This window comes from Pezoporus flaviventris, unplaced genomic scaffold (assembly GCF_033815535.1).
Source record: "Pezoporus flaviventris isolate CSIRO_AGI_PZ_B2104156 unplaced genomic scaffold, CSIRO_AGI_Pfla_v1 ptg000040l, whole genome shotgun sequence".
NCBI lineage: Eukaryota > Metazoa > Chordata > Aves > Psittaciformes > Psittacidae > Pezoporus > Pezoporus flaviventris.
This window is the reverse complement of record NW_026892588.1, coordinates 10432632-10457181: the sequence shown is the minus strand read 5'-3', so window position 1 is coordinate 10457181 and position 24550 is coordinate 10432632. Positions and strand designations below refer to the sequence as shown.

Here is a 24550-nt window from a genome sequence, read left to right as displayed (position 1 = left end):
ACCATACCCTTAGGGTCCCAGCAGGAATACGGGGCAGCGCTGCTGCCTCCAAGGAAAACAGAAGCACTGGCAGTTGTGCAGAGCCCACAGCTGGGGAGGAGCATTATTGCTGTGCACCCTGGGGTACCGTGTGCTCACCTTCACCCCAAGCATCAAGAACTACAACATGGTGCCCCAGGCTGATGTTCCCAGCTTGCAGCCATATGTAGGCCTACTCACCCAGAGGTAAGTCAAGGGGCTGCTGGCAGACCTCAGCTTAGGCTTGCAGCTCTTTTCCCTGCCGTCTTTCCCCTGGCTTTTCCTTTACTGGAAACATGAGAATGTTTCCCTCTGGTGTGGCAAACACACAGTTAGGACAAGCAGAGCTCCAGTTGCTTAGTATTTTATTAAAGAGAAATATACACACCTCTCCCTGGCAGCATGGAGCGTGAGCCCAGGGCACGTCTCTTACAGCACACGTACGCCCGTGTTTGTGCAAAGAAAAGAAACCACGTTTCTGTGCGAGCGTGTTTCTGAACTGGGGTGTGCGATGGAGCACGGTGACACACGGGCCACCGTGCTGGCTGACGAAACACCGTTCCACACGAGGCTGCTCCACTGACGTTTTACAGGTACAGAGGGAAGAGGCAGCTTATTGTGCTTAAGACATCTGAACAAATCCTGGGTAGGAGACACTCACAGCTTGTGAATATTGCTAATTACTTACAGTTAGTAAAGAACGTATCCTGACAACAGTCATACAAACCTGCAAGACCACAGGACCCCACGGTAAGTCTTGGTCATCGACACCCAACGTCATTTCACTGCGCTCACAGCCGGTGCCCCCTGACAGCAGGAGGAGGCGGCTCCTGCTTGCTTAACAACAAGGTGAGCTCATGCCAAGCCAGAGGGTCATGGTGACCCTCCCTGTGCTTGGCACCCACAGCGAGAGGGGTGAGGAGACCCTGTCCTCACTGCCCATAGTCCTTTGGGAACACCCAGCCCAACCCATCCTCCCAGGAAGGAGGAGCTGCCTCTGGAAGAAAGCTCAGGCAGGCCAGGCATAAGAGTGAGCTTTTTCCAATGCTCCGCTCAGATTACAATTGAAAGATTAAATATGAGTAAATGTCGTAGGTTTATACATAATGCTTCCTTCTACCTATGGAATGTGTCTGAATGGTCAAAAGACACTAAAACATTGCTAGAAACCTCAGTTAACCAAGAAAGACAGCCCTGCCCTTAAAAAATAAATAAATCCTATTCAGTTTTCCTACGGCCTTCATTTAAATGCCCTCATTAAAACCAGAGTATTTCCAGGTGCTTTGTGAGGATGTTATCTGTTCATGCAATGACCCAAGTTCCTCATTTAACAAGCACTGCACTTCTTTGTGTTAAGTCATCAAAACTATAAACCCTATTATTTTTGTCTGAAGGTGTTAGTCTAAAAAGTACAGTATTACTTTATAACCATTAATGGTAAACTCCGAGCACACGCGCATGTGCACACACACACACTGTTGCCTAAACGCTTCCTAAAGATACTGATTACAAAGTGTATAAAATTAGTAGTACATTGTCAGGATACAGTGAGAGCGATGAGCCACCCTTGAACATGGACTATAATCTAGTATCAACCACTAAACTGTACACATTTATACAGCCTTATATTCACCAATGACTTCTGAAAGGTAAACAGCAAATACACCAAGAAGTTCAGTGATGCTGTTGAAAACACAGTTATTACTGACTCCAACCGATTCCAGCTCGCTGAAACCAGAAGGACATTGTTGTTTCATCAAGCAGGGCTGAAACCAACCCACAGTGAGACAGTTTGCTCTCAACCTGCGGGTTGAGGAACCCCTTGCTCAGGGCCTGCTCCTGAACTGGGTGCAAAGGAGCAGGAGCCGAAGCTTTCTCTCTCTGCTAGAACAACCTTAGGCTGTATTTTAACAAGTGTGCACACTCCTGAGCCCCTGGGCCACCTCCCCTGGGCACCTCCAGTCCCCAAGCTCTGCCGACACAGTGGTGTGGCTGGTAACTACTTGTGTAAAGTTCTGTTGTTATTCGGGCAGATGCAGGCCCTGAGGCCGTTTGGTCCTGAGTGCACGTGTCCGGCACCAAACAGCACAGCAGAGAGCAGCAGGCAGAGCCGAGGGTGGATTTTGTGTGTTTGGAGGTAGTCACTTCCTTTGCCAATTGTTTCGCACCCGGTCTAGCACGGTAGTAGTTAGATGGCCACGCTTCATCTCTGCCTGCTCCCTCTCCTGCTAAGCTGTGAAAGCCAGATCCCCTTCCTGAAATCCTTGTAGAGAAAAGGGACCAGTGGGATCCAGGCAACCAATCCCCCTCTGGGGCAACAGTTGCCTTCTCAGGAGATTCCAGAGCCTGACCTAACTCAGCAGATGCTCGGTGCATAGCCTGTAGTGAAGTTGGAGGCACTTTGTGCGTTCTGTAGCCTGCCATACCAACCTGCTGGAAGAGTGGTGCCAATGGCCTGCAAGAAGGATCACACCAGCACAAAGAGGATGGACAATGCGCAAGGACAGGGAGATGGACAGAGCCTCTGGTTGCGGTACCTCACGTAGCTATTGGAGAAAGGATAAGGGCTACTTGGTTTTGCTGCTTGCAGGCGTGCTGCACCAGCTCACCCTCTGTGCTTTGGAGGCCCATTGCAAACATCCTGACAGATGGAAACATCTCGAGTGGCACATCCTTGGATGGGAAGTAGTATATGATGTAACCCAGACCAAGAAAAGGGCCTGTTTCAGCTATAAAAGTCTTAAGATCTATCACTACCTTACGTGCAGACTTGGGAGATCTGATCAGGCCGAGAACATGCTCAGTGAACATGCTCAGAGAACATGCTCAGGCTGCTACTAGTTCACCAATATGCATGTCCTGTGACTGCACTCCCATGAGGAATCTGAAATATCAAGTGCACTGGAAAAAAAGGATTGTCAGAGAAAACAGAAAATAGAAATACTACAAAAGCAACATTACTGAGTGGGAACTGGACTGATCTGATACCAACTTGTTGGATCACACAGTGGTTTCTATAGTCTCAATCACCTCCATCTCGCACTGCGAGGGTGACAGGAGCGGGCATTCATCTGGTTCCCAGCTGCTATCCGGGCTGTAATCTTCTTCTGAACTTAGCTCAGCCACCCCCTCCGTGTCCTCATCACACGACTCCATGTAGTGAACCCCCACCGCATTGATCCCAGAGTCCTCAGAGCTGGAAGGGGACGAGCAGTGATCTGGTTTTGGTGTATTGCTCTCTTTTGTGATTAAGGCATTGCGAACAGGGACTTCCTCAGGCTTTATCTTGTGGGGCACGGGGGGAGGCTGCCTCTGCACGTAGCACATCTTCCCGTTGATGCATTTCACTCGGTAATTGTCAATGAAGAGGTCTGCGATGGTGCAGAACTGCGGGGAGTCAGGGGGCAGAGGGGGCTGGAAGACCGGGGCGAACTTCAGGAAGTGTTCGGTGAGCGACACAGAGATCTGGATGGTGTTTGTAGACTCCCGAGGACGAATGGGTATTTCAGTGCTGGGAAGCTGCTCTACGGGTGTCATGGGCTGATAGACGTATTTACCTGCGGGGAAAACAGAAAAGCAGCACTTAAAGATCATTATCTTTAAGTCAGAAACAAACTGATGACATGATGCTTGCCTTTGGCCATTAAGAACAACCAGCGGTTCCCTGTGCTCAGCAGCTGCTCTGTTTGCAATGGCCTCAGGGTCCTTAGTCCTCTCCTGGTATGGATTCTCTGATGCTTAATACTGTGCATAAGCACAATTGTCCTTACGCAGTCCTACTTCTCTCCCTGCCCCTGCTTTGAACACAGCTGCAGGACATCACTTAACTCTGGAAAATTAACTGCAGGGGCACAGCTCCATAGCTTTGAGGTGGGACAGATGGCAAGGCTGACAGCACCCCTTTCGAGGGGGACAAGAACTGAAAAGATGCTCAGACTTTGTTTTTTTCACCGAACACAGAGCAATTTGAGCTCATGTCTTTGCTATAATGATCAAGATTTTATTATATTATTATTATTCAAAATTACACCAAGTCTCCCTGCATGTGTTTCCCATTCTTTTTCTGGGGACTCAATTATGGTTTTCCATATTATAAACCAGAGATTCATACATGATTACAATTAGAACTTTAAAGCAGAAAATAAGGGAATTCTCAAGCCATAGAAATGCTTTTGGCATCCTGATTGTCTGCTTAAGTAGTAACAAAATAGGATTATGTTGATTTTCTACAGCTGAAACAAGTGTGAACTGAACATCTTTTAGTAAAGAAATAAATAAAAGAGTAGAAAATCAGTACTTTGTTAAGAAAAACTGAGAACCTGAGGCAACGCCTAAGCCTGTAAATGCTGCATTTTATTTGCATGAAGCCTCTGCAAGATTCATGTCTCTCTAGGGGCTCGTACACTGTGACAACACAGATTTCCAGAAGACCTACAAGTACTGGGGCTCGAGGAGGAGTTTTGATGCACGAGTTCAAATGCTTTGCCAAGGCAGAAAAGTACCACAGCACTGAAGGGCTGGTTTGGATGCTTGAAGCTCTCCAGGTAAGGGGCAGAAAGGCGCATTAATGAGTTGGGCTGTGCCGTGATGAGACCTGCCACGCATTCCTGTGCTTGCAGCTCAGAGGTAGGTGCAGCCCTTCTCCCCTGAATTACCCATTCCTCTGGAAAATCGGAGCAGTGATTGCGTTTCCACTCAGGGAGGCTGAGCGTGGCCTGGGACAGCAGCACTAGAGAAGGACTTTCCTCAAGGAAGGGATTGCTTGCCCTCCTTGCTATTCCTCTCTGCCATAAACAAATCCCAACCTCAGCCTGGGCGTCCTTCCCAGACGTGGGAAGAGCTCTGACTGCAGCCAGTGCCCCTGCAGCAGGGTGAAAGCCCTGGGATAGGCTGAGGGATCCCAGCTCTTGGCTGCAGCAGCCTCCGGGGTGCTGGCTGGCTGCGCCAGGGCCCACGCACAGCCTGTGCTTTGCCAGCCCTGCTCCGGCACATCAGTGGGGAAGCCTGGAGCACTGGGAAGGCTTTTCCCACCCTTGCTGCACTATTGCTGTTGGAAGGGAAATGGCTCGTGTGACATCAGCCACGTCCCTCTGCTACGACATAACCTCCCATTGCTGCAGGATGGGGAGAACAGAGGAAGCTTCACAGAGAGCACAGAGCCAAGGGGAGCGTGCTGTGAGGAAGCCGACACTGGAAGTGGGCTCACAGGAACCAGCCATGCTGAGAACAGCCCAGCCCTGGAGACCAGCCAGAATGAGAGCAGTGAGACGGCAGCAGTGGGTGTGCAGGGGAAAAGAACATTTCATGAACAGATCTGACCAGCTCCCCTTGAATACCTCATCAAGCACTTCTTTCTTACAAGCTGTGGAATGATAATTGTTAACGGAGCTCACGGAAAAGCTCAGTGAAAATAAAAGATGCTTTTTTCCCTCCTGTTTGTGGCTGGATGACAGAAAATACAAAGCCATCCTCTCCACTTCCCATCTTTCCAACATACCATCGTCTAGAGACAAAACTCAGTGTGACTCAGAGGAATTAAGTGCCTGCATCAAACAACTGAACACTTCAACCGCAGGCAGAGCAGGGCCCTTATTCCTCTGGTGCCCTTTGGAGCAGCATCACAGATATTTCAGTACTGGTAGTCACTGCCTTGGGGGCAGGTGGGCAGACCCACTGTAACAGCAGCAGCCCACGGCTTCCTGCCATCCACTGCTCTCCAGAAATCCTTCTTTGGAATTAATGGCCATTAAAGATGCTCTTTTCTTGCAAAGCAATGCAGATGACCAATTAGTGTGCTGCTGGCTGGAATGCCTAGCATTCAGCTCATGGAAACTGAAATGCAGCCTACCCTTGCCTAAAACCACGATGCTGTATTTATTCCTCTATCTGGAGTGCTCCTGTGTGGGCTCCTATTCTCTTCCATTGACAACGAGTGATAAAAAAATTCTCAACTCAGTTTTGTGCCACCTCTACTTGAAGCATCCATGGATGCCGCTGGTGAAGGTTTTTAACAGGCTCAAGTAAAAAAGGTATCTGTACAACAGGGTTATATTTTTCCACTTAAAATAGCCACGATGTGCTGGCAGAAGGCTGGGAGGCAGTGTGGGGGAGAAAGCAGGGGGTTTAAGCCAAGCGTGGACATGGAATGATGAATCTGATTCATCAGCTTGACTTTTCCCCAAAAGAAGCAGGGGCAGGGGCAGATGAGGTGTTACCTGGGAGCTCAGCTGCTTGTTTTACCATTGCACCAGCACGAGGTAGTCCTCTGTGTGTTTCAAAATTGCCCTGCTGGCACTAATTTCAAGGTAAAAGAAAACAGCTGCTACTCTGTTAACAGAGGATTTGGGATCTCCATGTGTGTGACCCTGGAACAGCCCAAAGTTTCCTCATGTTCCAAGGACAAGCTCTGCCAGGGTAAACCAGGAACTGCCCAATGGAAAAACCAAGTTTTTCTCCAGGAACTTATTTCTACACTTCCTTAGAATTCTGGTACAAGTTTGTTAAGTTTTAGCTTGTTTTAGGGCCAAGTTTATTTCAGATTAAACTTGTGGTTTAGAACAGGATCAGATCTCTTTAAGGGGTGCTCGTACTCACAGCTGGGACTGTCAGACTGAATCACGGACAAAGCTGTGATTGCAGCCTCCGTTACAACTCTTTAGCCTACATAATGTGTGTAAATGCATCAGCCATGATACAGCCAATGAAAAATAAATGCAGAAACTTAAAAATAAGATGTGCCTCTGCCCCTGCAGCTTGCGAGCTTTTCCCAGAAAATTATCCAAAAGCATGAGCCCCAAAGTTCTTTTAATATTTGTATGAAAAAATAACAGCCTGATTGAACTCTCACTGAAATCAAGAAAAGTATTTCTGCTGACTTCAAACAGCTGGCAAAAGCGTATGATAAAATAGTGTTTGGGGCACCTATTCCGATGCATTCCTTTCAATATGCTAGCATGTAATTGATTGCCTACTTATTCCAACCAAGTCAGTTGAAGAACTCTGCAGTTGAGCTGTACTGATGAATGCTCCCGTAAATTACGGTGTCTTGTACAAATCCAGATGTCAGACTAGACACTGCGCTGCAAGCTGTTTCCTGGGTCACCTGCCACCGCTGCCTACGCGGAAGATGGTAATTCAGTGGAGGAAAAACTCCGCACGTGCTGAACACGTGTCCAAAATTAAACTGCAGCTCCTGTGAGAAGCAGTTTGCTGCGTGTGCACAAGTCTGGGAAGTTCTCGAGCACTGCAACAGCCGCTGTGGGGAAGCGGTAGTTCTGGCTCTGCAGTTCCACCACTATGGCAAAAAGGCTCAGGGTGAAAAACAGCCCATTCCTCTCCTGGGCGTTTAACAGGAAACATGTGAAACGAGGCTCTGACAAAACTCTCATCATGGTAAGTCTCAATTACCCATGACAGTCATATGCTAACAGATGAGATAATGAAATACGAGGCAACAAGAAGCAGGTACGTAGGCTACACTGAACTGTTGTGCCTGCCTGCACCAGTATCTACACTTGCTGCTGTTATGTACTGGTGAACTGTTACCCGCCATAAACACTGCTCCTCTTGGATCCCAGTCACACAGTTAGAGCCATTGGAGCACAATTAAAACGGACTGATTCTTTTTTCCATTTCTTCATGATTCAGCTGACCCTTGTGAAAGCCTAAAAACCAAATTAGCACACACTAATGGCAATACTTAACTGCAAAACCACTATTCACCGTGCCCAAGGAAGTAAGTTCTGGGCAGTGCTTATCTCCCTGCTTCTCTGTTCACAGGAATAGGATTTTTATTGCCAAACCGGATGGAGGCTGTTCACCAGAGCCATGCCTCCATGCCCCCAGTGCCACCTGCCAGCACGTTAAGGCAGAACCCAGCAGAGCAGTAAGCTCTATCACGACCTGCAGATCTCCAGCAAACCCCTGCACCACGGAAAACTGTTTATCCCCAAAAGCAGACACATACTTCCATGTACTATCTATTTAAAGCCTGTTTGTGGCTTTGATTACCAGAACTATATGGTTGATTGATTGGAAGCTGTATTATAGTGTTCCTGCTTACAAAACCATAAATACATACCCGCCTTCAGAAGCGAGCCATGAGGTCATTTCTGTTTTTTTGCTAATTGAGCAGTCTGCATGCATCCTCACTGAACAGGCACAGCAGCAATTTCCATGGCTAATACAAAGTAACTTAACCATGAAATAAGCAGAGGTGCTGCTTGAAGATTTTAGTCTCCACTTCCCTTCATCCTGGTGTTCCAGTTTACCTCTGGCACTCATTAACATGTTTGGCATGTTAAAAAGACCATACTAAATGCATTATTCAGCAGCGAGATTTCTCATCACAAACCCTCAGTTTTTCCCTCTCAGAATGCTACCTTGGAGGATATTTTGCCCATAACACCATGAAGTGTACTGCGCTTTAGGAAATGGTGAAAGATAGCTGAGGGTCTTATGAGTCTAAGTCAGTGATACATATTGTGTGTATCTGTTTGCATGCATGACATTTAGACATCTTTTAACTGAAATATAAAAGCTTTTTTTCATACATATTCTTTCCCCTACAGGTGCTTGGACAAGTACTTCTACACACTCCAATCTGTCAGCTCATTTACTCTCCAAAAAGCAGCAAGGTTAACAAAGACCTGCTGACCGTACGTTATTTAACATAACCTGGCTCATTTCGACCAGTATGGCCGAGGAACTGCTCCCATGCACCTGAGCTGGGTGCTTGTGGTGAAAGAATCTAACCAACAGACACTGGGGGAGAACCAGCTCTAACCCCACTGGAGATTCCACTGCCTTTGGCTGCGGTGTGTGCTTTGGAGAGGATGAAGCAGTGGCTTCAAAGGCAGGGCAAAGCACATGGGCTGATATTTGGGCAGCTGGTTGTTCCCACTGGGTAAGGGTATGCAAAAGGCCTATGGAGGGTGGTGCCCATGGTTTGAGAGCAGAGAGCTGATTGTTAAATGCTGGTGACTGTTTTCTGCTTGAACCTATACCTTTCTAATGGCATCAGTGATCTTCCATTGCAGTCAGCTGTGACTCTTACTCCAGCCCTGCAAGGATCTTGTATTGCCACACAGAACCCTGCCAAAACAGATCAGCTTACGTGGGAGGGGAAATTGGTCCCACTATGAAAAACATGGAAAAAAACCCAAACTAATTAGATACTTCACAGCTTTGAAGGAGTGAATGCAAAGCAAGTATTAATCATGTATGTATAAGAGGAGACAGTGTTAGCTTGGAGGGATTCTGCATTACTCCAAGGAGAGTTCATGGCAAGGCTGCTCTTCCACATTTCTCTGCGTGGGGAGACTTTGGAGATCAGCTTCTTGAGCTCTAGCTTTCTGCACAGCAAAAGATGGACAACTCCCAAACATTATTCCAGTGGGAGTTGTTTCCTATGTCATCAGAGTGGCAGGAGAGACAAGTCTGTTTCTTTAGGAAAAGCTGACTGGAAGCACACCCCTCTGACATCTGAATGAAGTTGTCTCGCAGGTGATGACAGCTACAAGCTGGAGTCCTGTGTTGCTGCCTGGATTGGCACTGTAACCCAAGGACCATGTATAAACTGTCAAACACCCAGCTGGTTTTCCAAGCTCCCCGTGGCGGTGGGTGGCACTGGTGGCAGACAGTTCTGCCGTGCCAGACTGGCCCACGGTCGGACCCAGCCCGTACAAGGGAAGGAAGCAGGTTTCATTTCAACACTGACAAAGCAGAAAGTCAGAGGGATGGTTTTCATCTTCTACAGGGTAAAGCAAAGCTCACTGCCCACAGTCCAGAGATGTATACTGAAGGACACTCCACACCCTAAACCTGCTTAAAGTACCTACTATATTCAGCAGAGAAGTGTGATAGTGGTCTGAGTTACACTGGGATACTGCCTTCCATCCCCGCAGGCTGCAACAGAGGATAAAATGACTGCCTCTGGCCTTTCTCCCTCTTTCTCTCTCCTCTTATATGCACAGCTTGGAACAACAAACCTTTGCAAACAAAGATTACCCTAACTATAAATATTCACCAAGGACTATAATAGCTTCAAATTACACTTTGCATAGAGCATAGTAATAGCTCTTCCAGAGGGGAGAGAACAAATGGAAGGAGAAACCCTGGACTACATTTACAGATGTCAGATGTTAAAAAAAAAGCCCACCCTAACCCAGTTTCCATTTCTTTGTATCGTACGGAATAGCCATCATGGCATATGTAGCAAAACATTATGGGCTGTGTTAGGAACATGAGACAGAGAATAAGCCACCAGAGGAAAAGAAAATTTCAGGACACAGGCACTGCCAGATTTAAAGTGCAAGATCAAATAGAGCTGAACTGTGCTATTGGTGGCCATAATGAAGCACAACTGAAGTGTTTGTCAACGTGGAAGGAGCCTTGTAGATGAAGATATGCAATACCTTAATGGAAGTGATACCTTGCCCTGAGCTTCTTCTAAAGAACTTTGAAAATGCACTGAATTTGTTCAAACAAATTTCTACTGTGGGGAAGGCAAACGGAACATCCTGCATGTTTCCAGTACTTCTTGAATAGCTGGAAGGCATAATAAGTGACCGTAAAAGAGACTCCAAGGATACAAGTCAGCTCTGCAAAGGAACACCAGTTACCCTACCACCACCATAAATGAAAAAGAAGTCATGCAACAGGACCTTAGCAGCCTGGAAATATACCAGGAAACATTAGCAGACTCTGACCTAACTGAAGTGTATCATCACAAACAGCACCTTTGCACAGAATCACCTACTTCAGAGCACTAACAAATCCATCCCATTCCCAACCTCATCCAAGCACAGAAAAGAATCGGTCTAGCAGTGTTTCTACAGTGGTGATTTTGAACAGTTGCCAGTTCTCAGGTGACTGAGAGGTGTTCCCTCTCATTGCTGAATAGCAGAAACATCTGTGACAGCCCTTGACTTGATGAGCCATAAGCTTTTCACAAGAAACCAAGAAGGGGGGGGGGGGGGAACGGAAAGTTTTTCTTCATCAAATTTGTATTTTAATGCCCTTTTGTCTTGATCTGTTTTAAATACAAAGAGGATCATGACGGTACATGCTGTGAGCTGTCTAAGCCTTTGAGGTTTTTCTGTGCACCTCCCTTTAGAGCAGGTAACTCTTAAATGCAAACAGACCCTGCAGCTTTCTTCTGTCATCCCTGCTCTTTCCTCTCATTGCTTGCATGAATTTACCGGAGTTAGAGAAAAAGCAACCCAGAGAGCTTGAGAAATGTTTCACGTAGCTATAAACCCTCTTGAAGGGGACACATTTGCTTATTAACCATTGTTAGGGAACAGAATATTGACACCCAGTGAACAACAATGCACACCACACGTGTGTCCTGAAAGGAGCTGTTTCATTTCAGTACCCATGAGAAGTGCCATAAAGGGGAGAACAGCCACGTTTGCACATTTCCCTGAAAAGATTTGTCCTTCAAGTTATGCTACATTTTCTTAAAAAAAATCAGTACAAAAAATAGAAAAAAAAAAAAAAAAGCTTAGTGCTAAATATTTATTCTGCAAAACCATCCCTGTGCACCATCTGCTCAAGCTTCAGCATCCCATCATTTTCATGCAGACAGACAGTGTGCTGATATGGTAACTGATCAGCACAGATCAGTGTCAGAAGCTACCTAGAAAATGAAGGCATTTCCTGCTATAGAGAAATCACAGGCACTAGGGAGACAAGTTATAGTCTCGTTCAGGTGTGCAGTACATACCGCAGAGGGGCACCCATGAGCCCCTGTATACCATGGGACTGTTTTCCTGTGAATTCTCAAATAAGCAGAACAGTTCATGGGTTCTTCAAGTCCTCTCCAAAGGACTGTACCATGCAAGAAAGACCCATACTCTGCACCCACAGGAGACAGCCTGGACGGACAACTGAGTCAGGAGATTGGCTTTTGCAGCTTGGAACAGGCACACCTTTACGGCTACAGCCTGTTCTTCTGGTGGGCTGACAGGAGAAACAACGGCATATGTGGTGTGCTGTACCTATGCTGCTGCCTTCCTCATGTCAGAGTGCTCGGTTTCCTGCTGTGCAGTGGCCTTACCAGAGCCCAAGCTTTCTTGGCTTGACAAACAACACATTCTTTAACTTCACTGAGGGTAACAGTGTCCCTATTATCAGTACAGGCCATTCTTTTAACCCCCATACTATTCCTTTTTCTGCTGCCTATCTACACACATTGCCATTCATACTTCAAACCATTTTTCGTGTTTCTATTACAGAACCCATTTCTGGAGAATTTAAAGGGCTGCTCTCCTGGCTTGCACCCAAAATATATCACCACATGGAACTGATGTGTGTAGGTATGGATACCAACTGTTCCCTTAGGGGGTATGGGCTCCAGCAACATTCTGCATGAGCAAACAGATGAAGTGCCACCACTGGAGGAGAGGAGGAGGAGGGCCATCATGTCACACAGTGCTACTGAGGGCAAATGGCAGGCAAAGCAGCTGGACGACTCAGGTGGGAGCAAACACTAGCAGAGAGGTAAGAGCACTGCACTTGGTTTCATACTCAGAGAGCCAAGATCTCACAAGACCAGCTGAGGAATGCTAAGGTCTAGTGGCACAGGGTAGGAAAAACAAGGAAAAATGTGTCTCTTTTTGCCTGCCCTGCCTATAGGCAGGCAAATGGTGGACTGCAGAAAGGTTGCAAGAGTAGATCAGTCCACCCTGGCACACCTCATGGTCTGAAGCTTTCACCAGGGACAAGTGGCACTTGTGAATGCAAACATCTGCAATGTGGCTCAGGATCAGCAAAGCACTGAAATGCCAACAACACAGGCAGCTACACAGCATGAAGCAGACAAGCACCCTGCCTGAAACTGCTGCAGGTGTGCTCCAGCACCAGCGTCATGCATCAAGCAGTGAGAGGGACAACAGCAGAACATGCTCTCACTGGGCACAGCAGGGAGAGTATCTCAGGGCTGGGTGCAAGTACACAAGCAAAACATGCAGTTTTGAGAGCACATGTGTGGGCTCTCAAGTTCCACAGCCACCAGTGAGGACAAGAATACAAATGCATGCCTCTTGTTGAAACTGTTTTACAACATAGGTTATGTACGAATTCCAACTGTTACGTTGCCTAAATTAAAGTATGGGTATACTAAAAACAAGGCCCAGTTGCCAAGCAATCAGATTTTACTTTCCCAGTAGGTTTTTGACTTCCATCTACGTGAATAAACTCAGCTACTGGCAAAAACATCTCCAAATTGCACCAACTGCACTTCTTGAATTCTGTGATCAGTCATACATAAAAACTGATCAGTGGCAGAATCAAAGCTGTCATGAAAACATACTCTGTATGTTGTGGGAAGATGAATCCATGAAGGTGCTGGAATAAAAACCACAACACACTAAAACAGGGTCACTTTATATGCAGAGAGAGAGAGGTACATATATATATATATATATGCACTACCTGGAATTCAATTTACCGTTAACCAGGTTTTTACATTAATATAAGCTTGTGCCATCCATCAACAGCTAAGCCCACACTGTCACAGTTATCATTCTGAAACATCTTACAATGTTTATAAGTAAAGCATTTTGCTTTTTGTCCTTTAGAAAAACAAGAATTTCTGGTATAGCCTTATCAGTGTGCAGAACTAAGTTACCAAGACTTGACATGAGTCATGAAGCATAAGGCAACATTGGTTAAATTGAGAGCCATTACATAAAACCACCCCAAGATCTGCATCCTTTACAAGCCCAGCTCTGCTGGTTGCGTCAACAGGAGCAGCAACAAAACATGCTTGATGAGTACACAGGTGCTGCCCGGAAATTCAAGGTCCTGTGCCAAGTACCTGAAAGCCCTTTTCAGTGCTTCCAGCAAACCTGAGCACACTGTCAGCTCTGCAGACCTGCAGGATGGAAGCCATGAAGATTACAATCTTGTGACTCAGTTTTGTCTCATAGGGCAATGCAAGGGTATGACCACGGGCTGCAGTTCAAGACACTTCCATCAATAACCACGAGAGCAAGGATATGTTAGAAGGCACTGCAGTTACACACTTCTGCATTTAGGCGCTTGGAGTAAGCACATTCACAGATTCAAGCTGGCAAACAGATTTCCTCACCTACAGAGTCCAGGAAGGAAGCCACACACTTGCCACAGGCATTGTACTCCAATACAAATGTTATCTTTGAGCTGTTACTTTGCAGTGAGAAAAGTGCCTGAAACCTTTTACTAGAATGAAGATCTCCGAGCAGGAGCAGAGGCGCTGCCTTCACCAAGAAGCCTTTTAGAGTGCCCTGAATTCACAAGACAACCACACCAGCTGACAGGATGCAATGATAATTAACTTTTCTTTTGGAATTACTTGCTTCTCAGAGGAAACATCCAGAGACTTGTCATTTTAGGGTGGTCCTGAGCAGGCTTTATGAAAACAGTGGGTTAACCTTTCAAGCAACTATAGAGAAGGGTCATTTAGCTGCAAATCTCAGAGGCTCTTACTAGCAGATCATTGAGTTTTGGGCAAGCAGACATAATAATTTGTGCATCACGCTCTTCAGATGGATGGACAGATTACAAAACACAGCCTCACAGTCATGCATGACAAACAAGAGTTTTTGGCTGGCAGGAAGTGTTTTGGTACACAAGGCCTCTTTTTCTCAGGTCTTTTGGAGAAAGAAGTGCAGTGATTTCTATTCAAGCCTGTATGAAACATAGAAGATTTAGTCCTACAGGGTGTACTTACAGCAAGTAACTTGAACTCAAGGATTTTCTTGTGGTCTATTCCTCTTAAGTGGTATCAGGGGTTTTATTAATAGTAATAGAACATGTATGTCTCCTTACTATAATACATAACTGCATTATAGTAAGGATTTCAAAATTAATGTCAGCAGGTTCTTTTAAAGGCACTGATGTTCCCACAGGGTATGATGAATCTACACCTGTGGTTTCTCTTTCAGAGACACAGCATCAATAGTACATTCATATTGTGAACTGCAGATTATAACTAAAAGCAGAGCAACAAAATGCCATCCAGGTCCAGAATGGTGCACCCATCAAAACTGGTGGATAAGTGTTTTCCCTTAGAGTAACACTTCAGAATATATTAAGCTGACATTCTCTCCTTCATTATGTACAGCTTAGTGAAATGAAGCTGGAACATCATAGCTCTTCAAAATACAGGTGAAGAGAAGATCTTGCACAGCCACAGGCATCAAATCCTCATTAAAAGCCTTTTCCCATTACAAGCTGAAAAATCCACCTTTCTGTGGCTCTTGCCTGGTGCTCAGCATAATGCCTTGCTTGTGCACAAACATTTTGTCCACATACACACGCTTAAACTGGATGTATGTTCAAATCCTTTTCACAGCAAAAGCAAATGAAAAAAGCCTGTATCTCCTGCGCCTTGTAATCATCCTCTCATCAAGACAAACCATGTTTTCAGAGAACCCTCAGGTCCAGTTTTCAGAGAACACCCAGATCCAGTTCCTAGTCCCACTACTCCATTCCTTTAGACAGTTTCCCACAAAGAAAAATGTATGATATGCTCCAAATATTCAGGTTCAGAATTTAGAAGATAAGCATGTGACAACTCCCTTTTCATGTTTATCCAACAACTCAATCATCAGGATGTAGTTTTGCCCTGTAGAAGAGCACTGCTAGAAATTCAAGTTGCCACCACAAGTGCCAGGCTAGCTATTTCCAGTCTGCATTACCTGTTGCAGAGACACAAGTGAAGCACTGGTACACTACTGCCCTTCTGCTCTCTCCTGGATGTGGCAGAGAGCCACCAAAAAGCCAATATAAAGAAACCCCCTCCAGGACACAAGCAAGGCTTTTGGAGATCTACAATGTGTGCAGTGCTACAGAGTACCCAAGGGCTCATTTTAGGATCCCCCTCCAGGGCAGTAGCTGCTTCTCTAACATGAACTGACATGAACTTCTCCAACAGAAACTCTCTGGCAGGCAGACACAGCCCCTCTTTAGACCCTCCCTCCCCCCTCCACCTCTGTCATGGTACACTTGAATACCGTCAATAACCATTTTAGCTCTCTTACCAGTGATCTGTTGCAGGAAACTTAAAGGCTGCCTTGCTGATTCCCTGCTTACAGTTCCCATAGGCAGACTGGGGTCTGAATAATTACATGGGCTTCAAAGATTGTCAAAGCCCCTGCTGATCGCTTCTGTTGCTTGAGAGGTGGGAGAGACACCACAGAAAAGCTACTGGTGTGCAGAGCTACCTAAATGCTGCACACATCCTTGCATAGCAGGGGAAAATACCAGCTCCTGGTGCATGGAACTAGCGTGTGCACGCTGCCAGAGGACAGCAAGGAGATGTGATGTGACATTTGAGAGCACATCTTTCTCTCTGGAAGAGGTATAACCAAGGCTGGCCTCAATGGAGAGGGACAACAAAACTATTTTTTTAATTTCTTTTTTTTTCAATTTTAAAAATGTTACCAAAGAAAACCACTGGTATTTCAAGCAAAAAAGAATGTACGGAACAAGTATCTGCTCAGAGTACACCCAGGTGCAGTGACTGATTTGCTTCATTCCCTGGCAGCAGCTGTGGGAGATTGTTAATCACCTCTCCCCACTCAAACACACAGCAGAGACTGACTGCAGACCCAAAACTACAACTGGCTTGTGCACCTCCAGGGGACTTGCAGATGCCTCTAAAACAGACACAGTGAGGAAGCAATGGAGCTTGCCCTGAGAATGAAGAGAAATCCTGGGCTTCCTGCTCAGTTGGCAGATGAACAAGCAATTCAAGTATATTTGCATTCTGCATCCCCAGAATATGTGCTGGCACAGCCAATATCAGGTAAGTCCTCCTCTCCTTACTCAGAAAACACAAGCCCTCCACGGTGTGCCACCCATCCTATAAAACCATGTTCTCTTGGCCAAGGAATGACAGTTTCTTGGGTTTCCTGCCAAGCCTGCCTGACCTCATGCAGAAACTGGCAGGTCTGCATCTAAACTCGGGGCATAACAGTCCCATAATTACATGATGCATTCCAGGGAGCAGGAAGCTATTTCAAGGCAGACCTCCAACTGCTACACACCACTTAGCAAAACACAAGGGCAGGGGAGCACTCCTGTTTTTTAAAACCTCTGCTGTCACAACAATTTACACTTCTGAGCCTAATAACTGCTTTTTTCCCTTTCTGACCACCCAAAGGAGACTCACAGCTTTCATCCATGATCAGTTTGTTTCCTTGTAAATGGTCCCAACAGCCGAATCTCGCAGAAGTGGCAAATTGAAATTCATTTGCTGCATTTATTTTTAATATATGTAAGAGGATTTAAGTATCTAAAAGCCTGCTTTTTTGATGCTGATCATGGAAAGGCTAATACAAGGTAGCAGAATTACTATCTGTTGATAGTATTATATTGCTGCGAAACGAGTGTTGTGGAACCATTATTCATGACATATTCTTGATAACTGCAACATAACGTACTGAGTTTTACACAGTATTTTAACATAATGCAAGAAATTCAAATTAAGAAATACAGTTGCAACAGAACACCTTATTTTGCACTGTCCAGTGATGAAGCCAATCTTGTATCAAGTGTGGTGCTTTCTCTGGTGGGCTAGTTCTTAGGAAGTAAAATCAAAGTCCTGCTGTCAATACAGATGTAACGCCAAGGATTTGAGCCCTTCTGACAGAAGCTGGCGCCACTACACGGCCAGCAGCCTCACAGACAGCGTCAGTGCAAATCAGAGCTGCAGCAGAAATCCAGAGGTGAGGAAAGGAAGGCAGGTGCCTTGCTGCAGACCTGCCTCTGGCGCATGTTTTCTCTGACTTCTGGAAAAAGTAGATCTGAGTAATTTAAGGCTCTAACCTGCATCTAATAAACAAAACCTCACAAGGCTGTCACACGGAAGGGGAGGAAGGTGTACAGGGGACTGTCACCCTGGCAAGGGGAATGCACGCAGGGATAGACTGAAAGGGCACAGCACAAGCAAGAGAAATGTGTAAATGGACAAACTTAGGGGCTGAAGCCGAAACACCTTCTTCCCTATGGGAAAGAGGAGTCAGAAGGCTTAAACCCTCATCCTGCTTCCACATGGAGACAGGAGTGTATAGATAGATGTCTGGCAGCACAGAGGGGAACGATGCTGTAGATACCTGCTGCAGCAGGATACAGGGTGCTGCCTGCTTTCCCGGATCCCTGATGCCCACAGAGCCAGGCAGTGACACCCTACGCATCCTGCCAGCCCTCACTCCTGCAGCCTCTCCAGGCCCACTGGTGCTGCACATCTTGTGTGCGCCTGCTTACAGATTTTAGTTGGGTTCAGACCTCCCAGGCTCAGGGGCACACTAGAAAACCATCTCCCATCTCAGAGGGAAATCTGCTACTCACCAAGTCCAAAACTGACTGAAAATGACCTGAAATAAACTCCCAGGCTTAGACACAGAAGTCATACAGGTACCCACAGCACTTGAGGTTCTTGGAGCTGTTTGGATACACAACAGTCTCTGTAATTTTGCCCGCCAGCTATTATTGCCATTTTATGGAGAAAGAAACATCAGAGGTAAAGAGAGCCCTTAAAGTATTGTTCACTTCAGAGCGTGCCAACAAAAATGGCTTTGGGGAATTCAGACTAGGTTCTTTCTCAATTATTACTTCTATAGCCTAGTGGCTCTGCAACACTAAATTGCCTCTGTCATTGAAGTAAGCAGATGTGATCCTGAATACACATGAGAAGACAATCTACTCACCGTAGTGGTGGTGAGTTTTTGTAATTTTTCAGTGTAAGTGCGCTTTAACCGAGTTGACATTCTCCAGGACCTCGGACACTGATGGAAAATAATACTTCAAAGGCCTTTTTAATTGATGTAGAGCTTCCTGTACCCCAACACAGCTCTTAAGAGTCACAGAAAACCACTTTCAAGAACCCTCTGAGAATTCCCAAGTCAATATTACAGTACTATGTTTATGGAAGATAACTCCCAACACTGTTTAATTACATCTCTGACCTCTATATGATTTTCCATTATGGGCCTCATTCTCACTCCTTTTAAGTCCAACTCAACTCATTCTGCAGGAGCAGGATACAAAGCGATCCTTAGCTCTGAAAGTGCACGAGGACATAAGGAGGCAATAAGGAGCACGTCTTCATCACTGTCAGAAGATTAAACAAGAAAAGACCTCATTTAAAATAGTTTCATGGGGCAAATATATCTCAAAGGTTCCTTAGTCATACAGGAGGAATTAAGAAGGAAGTCCATACTTCTTACAAAAGCTTTAATTACATTTAAATCTTGTGATTGCCCCACGGAAGCTCAGGGTTGGATACGATCTTGTGTGGTCCTTCCAAGAGGGAATCAGCTCCAAGCAACTCGTAAAAGACACCAGTCTAAGCCTTCTTTAAAGGCTTTCAAAGACCGTGATTTCTCACTTTAAGTACTCTGTTCTATTGATTCATTTCTTTTCCTAGTTAAAATATTTTCCAATATCCAAACCTACATTTTTCTTGCCACAGGTAAGTGGTAACTGGTTATTTACTAAGTCTGTGCAGAGGACTAGAACACAGCTTTCTTTGCAAGGCCACCTTTACACTTTGCAAAGCTCCTCTACCCTCCCTCCATCAGTCTTTTACCGCAAAAGAAACCCCTCTGCTTTTGCACCCTGCTGTAAATCATATTTTCTAAGCTGATCTCCTACAGAACCTCCCCAATTCTCTGACAGCTTTTTGAAGTGCAATGCTCAAAACCAAGCTCATCAGTCTGGTTTCATCACTGCTGAGCTGAAGAGACTAATTAAATTGCAAGCTTGCAATGCTCCTGTTAATGCATCCCCAAGTGAAGGCTCGGGTTCTGGTTTGGGATTTTTACCAGAAAGGCCTCCTGCTGCTGACGCACACTGAGTTTGCGATCCACCTTAATCCCCAGATCCTTCTCCACAATGTTACTTCTCCTGATGTTCCCAGCTCTGCATTTGGTTTCCCCTTCCCAAGATGATCCCCGATTGATTTCAGGTAACACCATCAGTTTATCAACACCATTTTGAGCTCTGATTCTGTACTCCAGCATGCGTATATGCTCATCTATCTTGATGGCGACCACAACTGAGACCAGAGACGTTTTGGAAAAGAGTGTATCTAGGTCACAACTTGAGGGCCTTCGTGTTACCTATGAAGTGCCAATGAGTCATCCCTGTCTCTGTGCAGCAGGTGACTACAGTACCTTCTCACATAGCCACTTGTGCCACCACACAGTACTCATTTCAGGGCACAGGCAGCAAAAACAAGCCATTTTTCTGAAGTGATTTCAAATGAACCCCAAATCAAGGCAAAATTCCTGGAATGTGTATTTAATTCCAATAGAAGCTCCAAATAAAAGGTGGCTTTTCCCCATCAGGGGTGTGTATGTGAGAGGGAATCCATGTAGGAGATTAAACTACAAGGAGAGATGGCGACAGACTCTAAAAAAAGGGGATGTCAGGAGTCAAGGGATACCTTCAGCAGCACCAAGCAACCCTCACATAAGTGTCCAACATTAACCCCAACCATTCAGGCTTTAAGATCTCCAAAACACAGTACGACCTAAGTACACAGCTCCACCACCACTTCCTGACCTCGTATCGACCCACTGTTTGAAAAGCCTGCTCTTCAACGCTATATGTGATTAATTATTCATCAAACTATGTTTGGACATCTACAGTTCAATCCCAGCCTCCATTACTATACGCATTAGTACCTGAATACAGATATTAAACTGGTCGGGCGCCTTTTCAACAGAATCGGATCAACGCCGGGTTTTAAAGCAGTCACTGTTACATAGATACCCTAAAGCACTTCTCTACTCAGAAGGGTTTTTAAACCGCACGCCTGCAAAAACAAGACAGTTAGACCCGAGAACGAAGTGAACGCTAGTGAACGCCCGCTCCATGAGGACAGCGGTACGCAGCACCAGCGGGGTGCCACAGCAGCTCTGAGGGGTGTCCGGACGCCAGGCCCTGAGGCAGCTCTCGAGCCCCGCCGCCGCCCCAAGTTCGGGGTCCCACCGCATCAGCCTCAACGCCGGGGTCCCCACTGCGGCCGCCAAGCAGGCAGGGGCAGCTGGGGGAGGACTGGACTGGACGGGACGGGGCGGTGAGGCGGGCCCCGGTCAGCGCGGCGCGCGGGGACCGTTGGGGCCGCGCGGTAGGGTCGCTCACACTCACTCACAGTGGCACCATCCGAGGTGGCAGCACCAGTGCAGGCGGAAGCAGCGGCCGTGGCTGTGCGTGGCGCAGAGCGAGAGCCCGTCGCAGGGCTGGAAGTCGGGTCTGCCCGCGCAGCTGCGGGCCAGCGCCTGAGCCTCGTCCAGCTTCTCGCTCTTCGCCGCCGCCGCCGCCCCGCTCATGGCGCCGCCGCTCCGCCCGCAGCCCCCGCGCCGCAGCGGCCAGCAGGAGGAGGAGAAGGAAAAGAAGGAGGTGGAGGAGGAGGAGAAGGAAGAGTAGGAGGAGAAGGCGCCGAGCCGCAGCGGGGACCGCCCGCCCGCCCAGCGCCGCGGGGGACAGCGCCGCGGGCAGGGCCCGGCCGCCCCGCCCCGCCGGCTCCGCCCGTCCTTCGGCACCGCCCGCAGCCGGGACCGGTAACCCTGGGGAGCCCGGGCTGTGAGCTCGGGGGCCGCCCTGCGCACGGGGGTTACACTGAGAGCACCTGCCGCAGTGAGCTTGGACCCGCTGTGAGATTTACCTGTTTTTCAAAGGTCTCCTGTAGGTGCAGGAGCACACGTGCACCGGTAGAGACCAACCCTGGCTGGGCCAGCCTGGCTCCCAGCAGAGGTGAGCAATGCCGGCAGGCCACGGTGCCAGGCATTTAGTTCATGGAGCATCCATCCCCTGCTTGCCTCTGCCATGGTAGGGCGTGAAGAGCTCCAATCTGGACCCTGCCTGGCATGTTAAATGATATCCAGGCATCTTTGCATCTGAACAGCAGCCTCCAAGGAGCACGAGAAGGAGGCAAGCAGGCTCGATTATGTGACCAGGTACAAGTGATCTGAGTGTTCCAAGTGTGTGGCACTTGGCGATTTTACCAGATGGCATGGACAAAGATCACCTCTGCGAGTCAACGAACCAGGAGACTGAGCTGTACACGTGGGCTGTGGCAGAGGCAGTTGTTGTTTTATTCTTCTTGCTACTTATTCTCAGGTCATCTAATGAGGAAACTATTTCTTTCTATGCATGCAGTAATTTTAAAACAGATAACCTTTGCCTTCCATTTCTGTAAAATATCGGTAGATACAATTTTGATTAATAATGGAAGTGTATTGTTATTCTCTGACAATCATATCTTCAGGCCAGAATTAAAGTTTGGATTTATCTTGAGCAGGGGCAACATGATTTGGTTTCCAAAGTGTAGTGGTGGGCTTGTTCCCCTGTCATGTTTGAAAGTAAACTGTTTTTGTTGCCCCTCTGCTCAGTAGTAGGAGAGTTGAATTCAGCTTTCTGTTAGAGCAGACCTGTCAGTTTCATAGTCATTTATCTTTGTACAACACCCGATAGCTCTTTGTCAGAAGTAGTGAAAAAATACTCATGTGTTCTCCAGAATATTCCCAGACAGTTCCTTTGGGGTCTATCCTTGGGATAGATCCCAGAGGTGTCCCCATGGTGTCCCCCCTCCTGAAGATGCACTGAGAGAATCATTTGCTTCTTGCCAACCAAAAGAGCTGAAGAACAATCAAGCTGCAGGTGTATTGCTGTGATCAGCTATGTGCTTCATGGGTAAAAACAAGGAATATGGATCATAACTACAGAGCAGAGAGATGCACTGAGACTTCGGCCTCTGGCCATCGTCCCTGCCTGGCAGCACAGACCAGCTCCCTGCAGTGCTGCTGGCCCTGGGACGTTTCACTGCTTGTACCAATTCTGAGCCACAAGGCTGAGACCCACCAAAACAACACATACAGTTGAGCAGCTCCTAACCCATGCACTACCCTACCCTCAGTCAGGCTGCTGAACTCGTTAGCTGTATGCATGTACGCAGCACTCATGCTGCACACCCACAGCACTCTTTTCCCCCCAAAGCAAAGGCGCTGGAGGATGGAGTTTCATCGGCTGGATGGTTAAATGGAGGGCTCATTGGGTGGGGAAGTCTCTGTCCTGTGTCACAAGGGAGGCTGCACAAAACAGTCCTGCTGGTCCCTTCTGAACTGAGCCCCAGAGTGGGAAGGCTGGAATGCTCACCTGCGGTATACCAGCCTCCTTTCAATGCAACGCACATGGGCAGTCAGCACATACCTGGTCTGCTGCTGCCCTTCCTGCTCTTACATGGTTTCAGGGAGTCTTTCGCTCCCTCCTGCAGTATCTCAGTGCTAGGTGAGCCCTGGGCATACACAGCTGCATCCCAGCTTACGCCCTTGGGATGTGCAAGTGGGGGCTGCAGCCTCTCCCTCTCAGCAGGCTGGCTGCCCATGGTTCAAGGGAGATCTCTGCACAGGCTAAATGGATGTTTCTGGGGCTGGTTTTGATTGCTGGGATAAAAGCAATCAGAGCTGGCTGAGGGCTGCAGGGACCCATGAAACTAGCCTAACTGGGCAGGAGATGGTTGCCTAGCTGCACGGAGCAGGGGCTTTGAACCTTCCTCAAACCGATCATCAGGACTGAGGGAACTTCACAGGCCTATGGATTTTAAATTCCTCCAGGGTTAATTGCACTGGAAAGTGAGCTTTCCAAATAAATTCTCAAGGCTTACCTGTCTTTGTTTTGCCAAAATCCCACTGAAATCTGTACACATTCAGGACCTTGCTCAGCTGTTTGCAAGCCGAGAAGAAACTGACTGCGAAATCAGGTGTTTCTTTGACATTGTCCTGTTGTCGTCCTGTTCCCTGGAGTCCCCAGCAGCAAAGAGAGGATGCAGCTGAGCTCCCACGAGACCCCTTGCAGAAGGAGAACTGTGTCTTCTATGTGCTGGTGTGGAGCTCTCCCTCTCTACTGCTGTTTCACCTTCTGAGCTGCTCTCAGACCTAGTCTGTGGGCTGTAAGATCACTTTCTGTTAAAAAGAAATGAAATGGGTTACAGAAATGGTGTATACGCTTCTGACAAACCTCAAGAGCCACAGCAAATTCGGACACACACTGCAGGACAGTGCTTCTTAGCACACCATAAGGCAGGGAGCTTTTTGCCTCCCTTTGAAGACCCAATGCTGCAGGGGATGGTGATCAAAGCTAAAGCAATTCTCTCCTTTGGTGCACTCCCATTCTTTACTGTTTCACAAAATGCCTGTGGTTGAGCAGTTAATGGAGGCATCTGCTGCACTGGCAGAGTTCACTGGCTTAATTAAAGACATCTAACAATTTTGCAGCTGCATGGAGGAGACCATAGGTACTTGCAGGGCTGGAACCAAATATCCTCAGCACTGAAAGCTGGCAACCCCGCTATGCAGAAAGCTTAGATGTGCAGCCAGACACTCACATGAAAGTAGAAGCAGGTCCCCAAGATTAAGAATGAACTACAGCCAGCTTGCACTGTGTGTCACCAACAACTGCACTGCCTCAGTTCATGCTCACATAGCTTCGAATGGTCAGACTTGCAACAAGTGACATTCCTGGCTCTGGATGGTTTAGG

The 24550-nt window shown here is 47.1% G+C and overlaps 1 protein-coding gene across 1 annotated transcript; it reads right to left on the bottom strand.

The window, feature by feature from the left end:
- Positions 1 to 366: 366 nt before the first annotated feature.
- CUNH3orf70 (chromosome unknown C3orf70 homolog) lies at positions 367 to 21526 on the bottom strand. The gene is made up of 2 exons (XM_061465253.1): positions 21167 to 21526; positions 367 to 3575 (listed from the first exon to the last, which is right to left on the bottom strand). The coding sequence occupies exons 1-2, from the start codon at positions 21342 to 21344 to the stop codon at positions 3019 to 3021; spliced, it is 735 nt and encodes a 244-aa protein (XP_061321237.1). The 5' UTR covers positions 21345 to 21526; the 3' UTR covers positions 367 to 3018.
- Positions 21527 to 24550: the final 3024 nt, after the last annotated feature.

What these genes read in the sequence shown, in the direction of transcription:
- CUNH3orf70 (XM_061465253.1), bottom strand. Translation starts at nt 21,344, where the DNA reads ATGAGCGGGGCGGCGGCGGCGGCGAAGAGCGAGAAGCTGGACGAGGCT. An exon ending in CCACCTCGGATGGTGCCACT is followed by an intron (nt 3,576 to 21,166) that starts GTGAGTGAGTGT and finishes TTTTCCCCGCAG; the next exon opens with GTAAATACGTCTATCAGCCC.